Consider the following 15,068-nt stretch of genomic DNA (forward strand, 5'->3'; position numbering starts at 1 on the left):
TTTACTAACGAAAGGTTTTCTATCGCTAAAAGCTATTACTTGCAAGATTTAAGCCACCAGGGAAGAAAAATTTCATTTCTAAAACCTCTTTTTATTATTTTTTTTTTTTTATTAAGTGATCGATTTGTTGATCAAATCGAATATTTGATATTCTTGCAAAGAATCGACAAACATTTCATGGCATTTTATTGTGAATCAACATTTTTATGGGTCTTTCTTTTTGTTCATCATTTATTTATTATTCATGCTTATATTAATTGGTATCAAAGTTATGTTCATTTCTAATAGATGATTAAGACAGACTGTTCATGAAATCCAATGCCAGAAGTTCTATTTTAGAACAAAATCCCTTTTTTACTCTTTTCAATAATTCAAAGATGGAAGAATCATTGTATTTCAATGAAATCAAACAAAATGTTCTTTTTGTTCATCATTTATTTATCGTTACAAGCAAATTGAACTTCGCTAAATTTATTTTCATAATTTAAAAATTCCAACCTAGTTTACTCGATCAACTTGCCTCAATCTAGTTGAACACATTGAACGTGCCAAAAAATGAAATGAAAGCATAAATAAAAACAAATATACGGCTGCCGTTTTATTATATAATTAATAATACATAAAAAAACCCAATTTCATAAATTTACAAAATAAATCAAAATCAAATACGCAAACCTCCCTCAAGCATTGAAAATCATACTAGTCACTAGCAATGTAGCAACCAAAGCGAAAAGTCCGAAAGACTCATAATTAGTAGGGACGGCGGCGGAAGTCGAAGTAGTCGACGATGGCGATGCCGGAGTACTAGTGGCGGTGCCATTTCCGGCGACGGTCGTGATTTTGAGCTTCATTCCCTGGCCACAGTGGCCCGATGTTCCACAGGTGAAGTAGCGTGTACCAGGTTTGTTTAATTTGACCGTATTGCTTCCTCCATTCAATGAATCCAATGCACTCGAAATATCACAGTTTTTGTATGAACTTTCACTGCCAAGTTCGACAACGCTGTGCAGTCCCGGAGTGTATTTGAACACTGAAAATGAAAAATCAATATTAATTCCTGAACTTCTAATATATGGGCTCTTAGGATCTTGGACTTTTCTTGAATGAACATAGAATTAGAAGAATGTTGTTCTCTCTGTTTTTATGTAGCTTTTCAGTTCTACGTTCTAACTTAGCCATCAGAATTGGTTCAATTGCCACTCTCTTTTCTTTAGAGAGAGAGAGAGAGGAAACCATAACCATACCTAGTTCATCCCCAACCTTGAATGTCTGAGAAGATGCCCATGAATCGTAATCTGTCGATTCATCCCATCCTTGGCTTCCTCCCACAACATGTTGCTTTCCCCAAGCTTCTTTCTTAATCAATATTGCTGCAAGTATAAACACCAACAAAAATCTGCAAGAAATCTGCATATTTATTTTCCTTTCTTCTGATTAATTCAAAGAATACTCACCTGATACAGACATTGGTGTTCAGAATACTGAATATATATATTAGTGGAATGGAGTAGTTTCTTACCTTTCATTCAAAGAATACTATCATCATAATCTTTCTACAAGTTGTACATTGTAGACTTGACTTAATTGCAGTAAAATTTTTAGATTGTTTCCTAAGCAAATTATTGTGGTTCAACAAGAACTGGAAACTTCGCTTTGAAACTAAGAGAGGTTTCCCCATAATTTTCATTTGTCGATCGGGCGACATGTGTGGAATCTTACCTTTTACATGTGTGGCAACATCGAGAAGAAATATAAATAATAAACAATTACGTCAAGTCTCTCGTCGAAGTTCTGTGAATGGTTTATTCACATATGATAATTACTGTCCTCTTACAAGTAACACCCCAAATCAAGAAATTTACTGCTGATTTCTGAAAAATGCTATAATCTTATTGTAAACAATATCCTTGGCCGTTTCCCCCATTATAAAATCTGCATGTGCATAATCCTTTATATACTGAACATGGATCTTGTCTTCATCATGTAATTTAAGACTATCAAGCAAAATATCCACATCTTTTACATCAGAGAGTGCATCTTCCCCTCCATAACTCAGATAGATGGGCAGATCACTGGGGATTTTTGACAAATCGTAAGCCGGAGGTTTTGGCTTGCCATAATGCTTCTCGTTGAAGTCAGCATTTCCATAGTCATATCTCGATAGGATTCCATCCCGAACAGCTTCAAATAATAAATTTTGACGTATCATGGAGTTAATTATCTAGCCAACTTCAAATTTATACTAAATGAAATTAAGCTTGTTGATTGAAAACTGAGTTATTTACATGTATGTTTTCCGTTGAGGTCTTCATTGGCACTAAACGTTATTTTATTTCAAGTTGGTCGGTAATTGTAAAATTCGTTATATTTTAAAGCATGCTTGAGAATGTTTATAAATGGTTATGTTAATAAATAGATGGAAAAGAGTGGTAAATAGGTGAGTTATACTTGTGGTCCTATTATATATGTGGATAAAAGGCGGTTTGAATGTTTATAAACATGAAGCAAACATACGCTTAATTACTTTGCCAATGTTCTTTAGTTTGACTAAAGGAAAGGTTCATGTGGCCGTCTAGTTACTTCTTGTTAACTAGACTAACTCGTCAGCTTTTCTATTAGCAATCAAAGTTCAACGAACAACTTGAAACAAAAATGTCATTTTAGTAATCAACATAAAATTGCGCTAAAAGGACAGTTGGCGTGATTAACACACAGAATGAATCTCTCTATCCCGAATCCTGAAATTCTGGGTTGTATAAAGGAGGGATCAAAAACTTATCAAATTAATAAAAAACTTACTTTGAGCCAAATGAACTAGATTTTTAGTTGCAGTAGATTGAGGTTCATTCCTCAAGAAAAGCTCAACAGTGGAGTTATTTAGACAGCAGTTCTTCCCTGCATTTAGAAAATTATAAACAGAACATCTGTCAGTGCACATTTCTTATCCAACTAGACAATAATTTTAGCTGCATTTTCATCCTTATTGTTGTCTATTACTGTAAAATCCAGCTAAAAAAACAAAAAATATACAAATAATTACCCGTAAGCGCATCTAGCAAGTTGTAACAGTCCACCTCTGGGTCGGTACACAAGGCCTTGAGAAAGTTGGACACAGGCTCCCTTAATTTGAAAGAACAAGAGAAAATTACAAATGATCGTAATAAAGCTGCAAGTTGAATTAATATTCCAAGGTTCTTTACCCTTTAGGATTGAACTCGGCAAGTCCAAACATTGTAGTGATCTGTTGATGACATTAATTGGAAGACATGAGCGTTTAAAGTATTCATAAATTACAATTCTACCTACGTAATACAAGAAAACATGTTTGGCTGAGCTTTAAAATTTTATGACAAGTAACTTATAAATAAATAATATTTTATTGATCAAAATTAGAATTAAGTTACTTATTTCCACGTTAATTTAAGGGTTTACCTTATAAGTAACTTCCCTTAAATTACCCTATCATATTAGTGAAACTGACAAAGCTTAGCAAAACATGCTTGTTAATGATGTGGAAATTTTTCCATATAGATAGCATCCCATGAAACTAAATATTTATATCGTTAACATGTATAAATCCAGAACGAACGAACGAACGAATCATGAAAATAGCTTTTACTTCACCAACAAAAGCTCTTGCTACAAGAACACCAAGCTCTGTAGTCATATGACTCAAGTATGCAATTGGACTCAGCAATGCTGCCGATCTGACCTTGTCTATTTGTTTCCCTTCGGAGAAGGATGCCAGGGCAATCAAAGTTCCCTGTAAATATTTATTCAATAATCATTAATGTTTCAATTAGATAATATATATCGGTTTCTTTAGCTTTCTTGGAGAGCTTGTGCTCTTCCAAGATTCTGATCTTACCATGGAATGGCCTACGTAGTGGATTTTCTGCCCGGTTTTTTTGAACATGAACTCTAAAATAGCTGGTAGGTCATGAAACACTAGATCATCCCATGTCCAATCCCAGAATTCCTGCCCAGTTTGAGTTTAGTACGATAAAATTCTAAGCCTACTGCCTAGTATACCAATCCAACAAGCTGTATTCTCATTATAAATTCTTGAAGTTCAAAAGCCAATACGTAGTACGGTAATTAGATCAACTGATATAGTCAATCATGGCTAAGGATGCATGTGATTGTTGAGGTGTAGAACGGGCCAGCCTGGTGTTGAGACGACCGTGTCCCTTTATTTTAAGCAAGGCAGACCTACGTGCTTTCATTTGTTCACAAGTGTTTCTTTTAGAAGAGTGCCAACGTAGCCGGGTCAGGCACAGCTCACCTCAAAGACAGCTGAGCCTGTGCCAGGATTTTGCTATGCCAGGAAACCGGCCATGCCTAGACCAAGCTTTTACCTTTTTGATCCGACACGTTTTGATGTCTCTACAGATGATAAGTTAATTCCTAATTTAGGGTTAAAACACTAAAATTAGATTCTGTTTATTCAATATTAAGGATAATTGGGAACAAAAAATACCGGCGTGCTAGGATCAAGAGTCACATGTCGCCTGCTGAATCTGGTTCCCCTGATGTTGGAAATCCACACATCGAAGCCATTATCAGCCAATATCATTGCCAAAGATTGTTCTGGAGGATTTACTAGCCATGTCATTCCATCCTGCAACCAGAATTGACCATCCACAGTTTCATTTACTTCAGCAACAATATAAACAAATGACAAACAGAATTATATACCAAAAAAAAAAAAAAAAAAAAAAAAAAAAAACTACATGAAATCACAAGAATATAAACAAAAACATAAATACTCTTGTTAAATTACAAGAAAATGCCAACTCTCCTACCGAAACCACAGTTCTGTGTTGACTAGAATCTATGGCACTGTACAACACGTGAAGCATCGAGACAAATCAAGAACACAGGACCTTGAGATGATATTCATCATTCTCTCTGGATTGACAAATTCATCATATTTCCTTGGGAAATCTATCCTGGGGAGATCCTCTCAGAAATCAGATGGTATATTTTGTGTTGTACTTCAGAATCATATTTGTTAAGGGATGAATATATCACATTGAATAAAAATGAAAATATAGGCCAATTTATAAAGATATGGACTACTCCCTTAACACAATTGACTTTTAAGATGGATCCAAACCTTAATAAAATTTAATGTATCTTAAAGAGATAATATCATCTTTATTGTAACACCTAACATCAGTACTGTACTGTCCAGTACTAATGTACTATACTAACCACTCCAGTTCAGTAATAAAGCAGTACTGCCAAACTAATCACCTCTTAACGTGCTTATAAGTTATAAGCTTAGCCAAACATGTTGATACAAAAACATGATACTTACCACAAGAACCCCATGTTGCAACAACACTGGCGGCCTATTTGGCCCACCACTGCCACCTCCAACGCGGCCGTGGGGAATTCGTTGCACGCTTAATATATACCCGTCATCAGTTAATACCTGGGACAGGCATGCTTTGAACATTAGCTGTTATAATTAGTCAGCGCAATAAACTCTGTTTCTCTCATTGAGACCTTACATCAAACTCCTGGCACTCGTAACCATGTACAGCAACCGCCGCTGCACACATACCTCTCGCCGCCGGGTCAGGATTATCATCTACTGAAGCAGAATGGCCGGGAGTCCAGCAAAATGTTTCAAAATGCAGGACTATAAGGAAAGTGCACAAGGTAAAGAAAGCAAAACTGGACAGACTATGGGGAGCCATTTCTTGCCTTGTCTTACGTGGTCTGGATTTTAGCTGGTTGGGAATGGAAATGGAATATTGACACGTCATGTACAACTCAGTTTTTCTATAGGGATTACAATTAAATTTTTTAATAGATTTTGATAAAAGATTGTGAAATGTATAGTTGAGAAACTGTAAGACCCATTAAATTTGATGTAACTTCTTTAATAGTTACACCAAATTTTACATCAAATGGATAATATTTCAATATTTTTTATTATTTATTTTTCAGCAATCAATTTATTTTAAATTATTTAATTAAAAATTATATTATTATTAAAATCTTTTAATTAAAAATTATATTTAATAAACTATATTAATTTATTGTATCAATACTTATTACTTGATTAGAATTTAAGAATAAAAATAACTAGCACATTAAAACAATTATAAATAAATTTAAATCAATTAATTCTAAAAGGATAAAAAAAATTATGCAGAAGGAACAAAAATTTGTTGTAATAGAAAAAGGAAGGCAAAATAGAAATAATGAATTACACCAAAATTGATGTGTCATCAGAGGGGTGTTTTACACCAAATTTGGTGTTTCATTGGAGACGATCTTTTGTCATAAAATTATATATTCAATTAAATATAAGAATCTATGATTCATTTAATAAGACTTATGATATAATGATATCTAAGACGATGTTAAACACTATAGGTATTAGATTGAATTATTATAAAAGTTTTGTAACCTCTTGGCTAACTAACAAGTTACATTGCCTAAAGAAATTGTTGAAAGAGGTTAAAACTTAGGAAAGGAATAAACTTATTTATTTAAGTTATGCTTTAATATATCGTTTTCAACAAGTCAAATTTATCTTTTACTAAAGTCTAACAGATATACAATTTTCATTAATAAAATAACAATATTTATATTCAGAACTTGCACACTACAATGGAAAATGCTACATTGTACAACCGGGAACTAGCAAAATTCCACTACAATAACAACATTGTACCTTTTTCTCTTCTTTTTTCACATCGTCTGAAAATACCAATGGGTCCAAATCACTAAACATGGGATTCATCATCTTCTTCAAAATATGATAGGGGACAAAAACCACAAGAGATACCGGCCTTTTTCATACAAGAGGAAAATATTGTGTTACAATAGAATCGGTTATTGCTTATGTGAACATAGTATAATTTTTTTGTTTTACATAAGGCAGATATTGTATAATTGTTCGATTTTCAGCTACGAACTTCGTAATATTGTTTATTGCTAAATAAAAATAGAGAGAACAACTTGCTACTCTAGTAATCAAGCTTCTATGGAATAATAGTACACTGTTTTACACACACACACACACACACACAAAATCAATAGGGTAACAATCATGTATTTATTGTAAATTTAATAGTGTTTATGAATGACTTTTATATTCGTTCAATTCTAGTCATTATGACGGTTGTATCCCTTGTAACCTTAATTCTTCCCGATAAATATGGGGTTTTGATTCTTAATAAATTACATAAGTTTATTGACTTCTCTCTTCTTCTTTTTAATTTATGACACATTATCAGCATAATTTCTCTTCAAAAAGGCCCTTTTTTATACTATAATAAATTCCAGTGAAGTGATTACACGAATCCCTTTTTTTACATCAAAGAATGGTGGCCTAAACCACATCAATTTTGGTAACCACATCAATTTTGGTGACCTAATTCCCAAGTTTGCTATCTACGCTCAAAATATCCATTTGCTTGAATATTGTGATAGAATTTGATAGTATGTCTTGTAACCTAATCATAGCTTACACATCCAATAGTGGGGCAGGAATTTTCATGGAACTTTTTGTGTGTGTGTAATCACAGAATATTTGGAATCAACTTGGTAACAATTTTTGTGGTTGGTCGTAAGCAATTATTTGTGTCATTATATAATTATTATATATTAAATTGATATTCGTTCTCTGTGAATCCAATCAATTTTTAGATTATATATATATATATATTTATTTATTTATTTATTTATATATATATTCATAAGTTGATACATATCGTCTTGTTGCTTCTGAAGAAGCAAGACCCTGTAAATATCAATATTGTATTAGAGTATGACTTACTCTCAAAGAGCACAATTTTATGAGATCTAATACATTATATTTTTGCTCCTATGAATAAATAAAATATTATTGTTCTTGAAGTAACACAATATTATATTCACATTTTCACAGAATGTTAACATATTGTTCTTGATAAAGTAACAAAAAAATACAAATTGCTCTCAAAGTAACACATCTCGAAAAGTGTAATTTATGAAATTATGTTTATCCATAAAGGAAACACATACAACAAATGTTATGTGGATATTGATTCTTATATAATTATATATAGTTAATTATATTTTTAAGAATTAATTATGTCTTTTATTTGATTAAATAGTTATTCAAATTTGAAATATTGTATTAAATTAGAAGTTCAATTATTACATGTATTATTATTTTGCATGAGCAATTGGACAATCATTGGATCAATAATGATGTGAAATTAAAAATTCAAACAGACATTCAATGCAAAACCCGAAAATTCTCCAATTTAATGAATTTCTATATATTATTTGTTATTTATCGAAAAACCGATCATTAAATAGAACTAGCTAAAATAGGGATTAAATTACCTATATGTTTGAAAATTAATCAGAATAATAAATGGGACCATATCATCCTCCACGTTGATTATCTAAATATTATTTTTACCTAATAGATTTGATACATTTAATAGATGATTGCATGGTAATCGCACCTTGAAATTTGCTAAATTACTGCTCAAATTTTAAATTTTAAGCATAATTTTTAGATTATACAATCAAAACGGTATATATTGTTAATGCTAGTAATCCTAAAACTCAACCTTCTAATAAGTTTTAATTGAGATGTTGTTAAATTGTTTAACATTATTGCTTATTAAATGTCTCCAATTAATTTAAATGAGAAAAAAAGTATATTTCATTTTTATTTTGGAAATGTTATTACGCATCTTGCTAATATTATAGTTTTTCCTGTTATAATTGGCTTATGTTTAGAGCCTAATTTTTTCATCTAATTATTTTGATAGTGCAGTATATATAAAATTGATTTACCAAGACGTATTGAGATGGAAAAGTAAAGAATATTGAGAATAAATGCGTACTTTGAACCTTTATATAACACAGTAAAAACAATTGACAATTTGATTGGACAATTTTCTCAGCATTAGGAGATGAATTAAGAAGTTAAAAATAATATACAGATGTATCATTATCCTCACAAAAGATAATTTGAACCCAAAGTTTGAAAGGTAATTTTTCTTAGATATATTTATTGACCAGAGAAATTAACGTTTCACGCACTAGTTTTAAATACTCTAACACGAATTGATATTCTAGAAGGATAATTCATTAGCACTAGATTTTATATACTAATGACACGTCTAAAACATGACAATATTCGATTCTAATACAAAAAAATTTAAATAAAAATGGAGCAATTAGCAAAAATAGTCTCATTAAGGAGGCACATAATCTAGATGAGTATTTAAACATAACAAATCAGAAAACCCTAAAAGAGATTCAGGTACTTGATATGTTGAAAATTGAAATATCTCAATATATTACGTCGTTACGAGGAAAGAATTTAAATCAAAAAGAAAAATTGTTGACAACACTGTTGCACATGATGTACTGCGTCATATTATGAATCGTGAGGAATTGAAATAAAATTACGTTATCATACTAAAATTGAATTTACACGCGATCCTTGTAAAATTGAACTTACTAGATAAATCTGAAATTTCTGGATCTACAGTTTGAACACCTAAATGTGTATACTTATCTCAAATGGAAATGAAAAAACTAAAATCGTGATATGAAATGTACAACTCTTTATATAATGAATTTTCAAAAACTTATATAAGTAAATAAGTTATCACGCGGTGCATGTAATAATATGTCTCTACCTTGTTAGCATAATAATGCATGAAATTTGATATAATTTGATTATAGTCTTCTTTCATATATTTAATACTATACTCTAAATTATTAATAATCTTTTTTCATTTGTTCTCATTTTTGTCCAATCAAATTTTTGCCAAATAATATTTCAATGAGATATTTATTGTGTAAATAGTCATTCAACGATGATTGTTGTAAATATAGTAATATTTATGAATACTTTTATACCCCAACCGTCCTAATCATTATGACTATTGTACCCATTGTAACCCTAATTCTTCCCCTTAAATATGAGACTTTGATTCTTAATAGAATACATCAGTTTATTGGCTTCGTTCTCTCTTTTTCTTTCCAATTTATAACAGTATTAACATTTTCAAATATATACTCAATCACATTGTTAAAAGTTGTGGGAATGGGTTCTTCGCATATAAGTTGTGGAAAAACTCCGCACCCAATTCTTCTCTCTACGTGAAAGGTTCATCCTCTTTTTCCTTTCGCTAAAGCTACGGCTTGATATCAACCTTGGAAGGCGAGACTTCACTGATTTGTCATCGTGGCTGAACAGCCCATTCAATGTTCTTTCAGTAGTATCCGCAAAGTTAGCTCCCGGAACATCAGGCGAGACAACTGCAGATTTTGGTGGGAGGACAATACTTGGTACCACAGCTTTCACTTCTGCATCATCCACATTTTGGTTACCAGATGCATTTTGTTCGTCCAAATCATGATCAACTTGTAACCTCTCCTTTAAGAGGTCCGAGAGTTTCTTTTTCTTATCTGCAGAAGATGACAGGGGTACAGAAACAGGGTTTTCTACAGAAAAGCAGTGATGAACTGGTGTGCTACTTAGAGATGGAATGAAATCTGCATTCACGACAACAAAATGTTGATATTAGAGTTCAATAATAACAAAATGAAGATGAACAAGTACCCAGCAAGAACAAGAATTTAGAAAATTTGATGTTAAAGTGCTGTAGAGATCGAGAAGACGTGTAATGATCTCCACTCAACAGCAGTTTTCTACCTTAAAATCTTCTAATAATGTGATGACTGGGCAAGAGCCATAACGAAATCAAATATGGAAGTTGAAAAACCAATTGCCTGACTTTATCCTTTTGTTTCAAGTCAATCACTATGTTTGTCTTTGTCACCAAGGGAGTCGCCTTTCTATCGGTCTACTTAACAGACTCCTTCTATGAGATATATTGATTGTTAGTAAAGAATGAAAATCCTGGACACTGGTTTTGTCCCTTTTCTTTTGGGAGAAAGGCAAATTTGTTATCTCTGTTGGAACCGAAAGATTGTCGGATATCTAATATTACAACACGTCTTACCACCGTTAACACTAGAGAAATCATCTTCACAATCTGACTCTAACCAAAGCTGAGAATCAAAGAAGGCTTCCTCTTTGCTACCTGCAATATATCAAGGCACATCTCCCTTCAGTATCACAAATTTTACAGAGCAAAGCTTCATCATAGCAGAGTATGTTTTTCTAAGCTTAAAATTTTTACCCAAAGTAAATAAATTCATTCTAAAATAACTATGACACTATTTGACCATCATTATTTGAAAACTCTTATTTCTATAAACTCATTTTCAACCACATTTTCTCACAATAAAATATTCTGCACATAAACCCAAAACTTTTACTACTTTTAACCGTACATTCTCTTAAAAATCACTATTCAAAACCTTTTTTTTTTTTTTTTTTTTTCCAAATAATGGTTTTATCAGTGAAAGTTGAAATTAATTACGATAAACTCTTTTCTTTTCCATTTCACTTTTCTTATTTCTTTCTGTTTGTAACTTTTGCAGGGGGCACTCTTTTCTACCAAATCTACTGCCCATATGACTATAGTCAATAGGTGTTGGATGGGAGTGGCTACACTCTTAAAATTTTCTAATCGAGGCACAAGTATACAAGGTCCATCAACTTGAATTTAACACCATGCTGGAAAATGCTTAAAACATAAATATCAAGCCATGAATCAGAAAAAGATCCACTGGTCATTCAATAAGACACAATAACTAATTCCCATAGAACACCTTCTAGTTTATTCAAAAATATCAATTTATGGCCATGTCACTAACTCTACACCTTCCTTAACCGAACATAAGAAGCATAACGATATCTCTATCCATCCCGTTATTCCAAAAACGGAAAAGCGAAATAAAGTAAAAGTCCCAAAATTACGAAACAGAACACCTAGACCCGCATTAGAGTTAACTAAAAGAACTACTACGACTATCATCAAGAAATTTTGAAAATTTTAGGCAAGTTAAGTAGGTTATATTGGTTGGTTCTCTGCATGCTGCATCTATAATGCAAAAAGTAGGAATATAAATCCCAAAAGTGATTGAACTACAAATTATGCATATGCTTATAATATTTTTGCATGAAGTTATCAATACAAAAACTATATCCTCTTGGTAGCGTGTGAACTCTACGAACATCATTCAATCTATTACTCACAACCATCATAACATCATTTTTATTTGAAAATATACCAAGTTAATTATATTCCAATCTTTTGTCCTAACAAATATAAGGAAATATCCTGAAAGAAGAAAAATTATAATTTGCATTAAAAACCCTTCAAAGTTCACAACTTAAATAGATCCATCTACAAGAAGACAAGGAACCTCACCTTTAAAAAAAAAAAAAAAAAAAAAAAAAAAAAAAAAAAAAAAAAAAAAAAAAAAAATTTTTTAAAATTCCCAAAAATTTTTTCAGATTAAAATATGTTGTGCATAACAAGAAGCTAAAGGGTTGAAATTATAAATAATCCACATTACCATTTGCATTACTAATTCAAAGGGGGAAAAAAGAAAAATAATTTTTCACACACAATAAAAATGAAAATTCCAGAAAAATTGCAAGAAAGAAGACGATGTCTTACCAAAATCACGAACAATGTATGTTGGGTTAGATTCGAGGGCCACATCAGCAACCATAGGATCCCCGCCGGTGATCACAAGCTTATCTTTTTTGGAGCCGAATGACAGCCGGGGTTTCACGGCGGATTCCCGATCTTTGTGCACCGAAACACAGGAACCCATTTCCCCAAAAACACACACACCCCTTCAAAATTGTTTCTTTTATCTTCAAAAAGAAAAATTAGAGAGAGAGAGTGAAGTAGAAGTGAGAGAAGGGAAGGGAGGGGGATCATTGCTGAGAAATGAGAATACATCTGAATAAGCTTACTGGAAATGGAAATTCATTAATTAATGGACATGACATTTGATTTGAGAGATTTTGAGGCTTCAAAGCAAAGTTTACATGGGGTGTGGATCCAACGTCAAAAAATGGTAGAATTTCTCGGAGTTTATCAAGATCAAAAGCCTTTTGATTTGCTTTAAAGGTTGTCTCCAAAACGTTTATGAAGGATTAACTGATTGTTAATCAAGCCTCTCTTTGGGTTTTGTTACGCCTAGTTTGACGTGGGCCCAAACTACATTACGTGGCAGGCAAACTTAGGAGTCTTATACCACATCAAAATATATTAAAATATCATGAAGTTGATCTGGTCGAACCAATATACTTGTCAACCCCATGGGAAAATTATACTAACCCCATGGGAAAGAGCGGGACCATATATAGAGGCAAGGTTGCAAAAGAAGTTTAGCACAAGACATTTCAAGCAATCTCTTTGATAAGTGATTGACGTGATAATTCACTATCAACGTCGTCATTGTCAGTCATCAGGTCAAGTCCAAAGTTGCAAGTTAGGCATTATGAATGCTAGAATGGTATTAACATTTATAGCTTATGATTGATTGATATCTAAGATAAGATGCATCAATCGCGTGGATGATGCCACGTATTTCTTCATCTAACGACTTATTTTTACCATTTCTTACTATTAAAGCTCACACTTAATCCCATGTGAAGGTAATGCAAGTTTAGACTCTCACACTACAACTTTGCTATATCACTGTTCTATTTGTTACTACCCAAAGTCGACCCCCTTTATATTAAAGGCTTAAGTCAAAAGCTCTGCCACACTCTTATATTTTTTCTTTCCCAACCGACTTCATCATTGGAGTGTGCTCGGCCAACTCTACCCTACCAGAGGAGGTCACGTGTGGCTAATGATTTGCGTAAGTATGCAGGAACAAAGTTTTCGTGGACGTAAGAGGCCTTGAGATCTATTGGTCACGTTAGAGGTACATTTTTTAGAGTCAACGATTGATGTCGCCTATGGGAAATAATGGCTAGGAATGTTGAAACGGCATCTCTAAAATTCTCTTTAACATAAGAACTATTATTAAATCATGAGTTCTAGTCATTATGGCTCTCAATGTAGAAATTAACTAGGGAAGGCTTCTGAAGAAGAGGTTATTCGAATAAATGTCAATACCCAACAACCCTACGACCAACATTGAAGAAACAGCACTACCACACGCTAGCAAGGGACGTGAGGGAGATTGCTGCCAACATGAGGAGCATGGCCCAACAAAAAGCTGTCATACAACAATTACTCATACAAATGCAGGTGTGGTTCGAGTATCAAATGCCCCAGCAGGAGGCTTTCCAGCAAGAACAGAAGGAGGATGACATTGGACTTATCCTTGAGACGTAAGGAGAGAACCTAGCCCCAATCTAAAGGGAGGTGGAGTTGGACATGTTAACAAACTATACCTCTAGCAGACTCGATGATAACTTACTACACAGAACAGAAAACTTTTCCCCAAAATATGTCCAAGAGCAGGATCCTCAGAGGTCCACTAATGTCTTTATAGAATTGGACCATCAGGGCCTAGAAATAGGCCCCAGCAATTGCTCCCTATACAGAGGCAGGAAGGACACAAACAAGGCCAAGAACCACAGGGGATCCTTCTGCCTAGAAATAGGCAAGAGAGAATGGATGCTGCAAAATTGAGGAACCAAACCTGAATTTCGCAACTTCTTCAATATCAAACTGAAAATAAGGGTTCAGATGGTCCATGCATGTGTTTTAAATTAGATGACGATGATGAAAGTCTCCCATTTTCATAAGAACTAAGAAATGCCAATGTTCCTAGCCACTTTGTGCTACGAAAAATTTCCAAATATGAAGGAAAAGACGATTCGACGAAGCACCTTAGCAATTATAAGACCCACATATCCCTTAGGGAGCCTCTTCAGCATTAAAATATAGAGCTTTCCACCTCATATTGACGGGCGTTGTCGAAATTTTGTATAGCCACATACTGACTATTAGTGTTAGGAGTTGGTCGAATTTCAAGAAGGTTTTCTTGAACTAATACTTGTCAAGCAATGAAGGAGAGGCCCTCATCTAGAGGTTACAGAACATGAGACAGCAAGCGGGCAACTTTGGAAAGCTACTTAACTCGGTTTACAAATGAAATGACGTATCGTGAGCAGGTCACTAATAGGGAAGCCCTTTTAGCTT

The 15,068-nt window shown here is 33.1% G+C and overlaps 3 protein-coding genes across 7 annotated transcripts; all 3 read right to left on the reverse strand.

Moving 5' to 3' along the window:
- Nucleotides 1–576: 576 nt before the first annotated feature.
- LOC111409273 (mavicyanin) lies at nt 577–1,721 on the reverse strand. The gene is made up of 2 exons (XM_023039296.1): nt 1,245–1,721; nt 577–1,030 (listed from the first exon to the last, which is right to left on the reverse strand). Exons 1-2 carry the CDS (start codon nt 1,411–1,413, stop codon nt 681–683), a joined length of 519 nt encoding a protein of 172 aa, XP_022895064.1. The 5' UTR covers nt 1,414–1,721; the 3' UTR covers nt 577–680.
- Nucleotides 1,722–1,745: 24 nt separating this feature from the next.
- LOC111409272 (triacylglycerol lipase 2-like) lies at nt 1,746–5,804 on the reverse strand. 5 transcript variants are annotated; one of them, XM_023039292.1, is made up of 9 exons: nt 5,520–5,804; nt 5,324–5,440; nt 4,481–4,621; nt 3,869–3,979; nt 3,713–3,763; nt 3,201–3,241; nt 3,041–3,120; nt 2,800–2,895; nt 1,746–2,181 (listed from the first exon to the last, which is right to left on the reverse strand). In XM_023039292.1, the coding sequence occupies exons 1-9, from the start codon at nt 5,775–5,777 to the stop codon at nt 1,859–1,861; spliced, it is 1,218 nt and encodes a 405-aa protein (XP_022895060.1). In that variant the 5' UTR covers nt 5,778–5,804; the 3' UTR covers nt 1,746–1,858. The 5 variants fall into 5 exon arrangements, with proteins under 5 accessions (XP_022895060.1, XP_022895059.1, XP_022895062.1 ...); XM_023039291.1 differs by having other exon boundaries at nt 3,620–3,763; XM_023039294.1 differs by lacking the exons at nt 5,324–5,440; nt 5,520–5,804 and adding an exon at nt 4,806–5,123 and having other exon boundaries at nt 3,620–3,763.
- Nucleotides 5,805–9,902: 4,098 nt separating this feature from the next.
- LOC111409274 (uncharacterized protein At3g27210) lies at nt 9,903–13,074 on the reverse strand. The gene is made up of 3 exons (XM_023039297.1): nt 12,573–13,074; nt 11,004–11,084; nt 9,903–10,533 (listed from the first exon to the last, which is right to left on the reverse strand). The coding sequence occupies exons 1-3, from the start codon at nt 12,730–12,732 to the stop codon at nt 10,067–10,069; spliced, it is 708 nt and encodes a 235-aa protein (XP_022895065.1). The 5' UTR covers nt 12,733–13,074; the 3' UTR covers nt 9,903–10,066.
- Between the last annotated feature and the right edge of the window lie 1,994 nt (nt 13,075–15,068).

Source organism: Olea europaea, chromosome 14 (genome assembly GCF_002742605.1).
Source record: "Olea europaea var. sylvestris chromosome 14, O_europaea_v1, whole genome shotgun sequence".
Lineage (NCBI taxonomy): Eukaryota > Viridiplantae > Streptophyta > Magnoliopsida > Lamiales > Oleaceae > Olea > Olea europaea.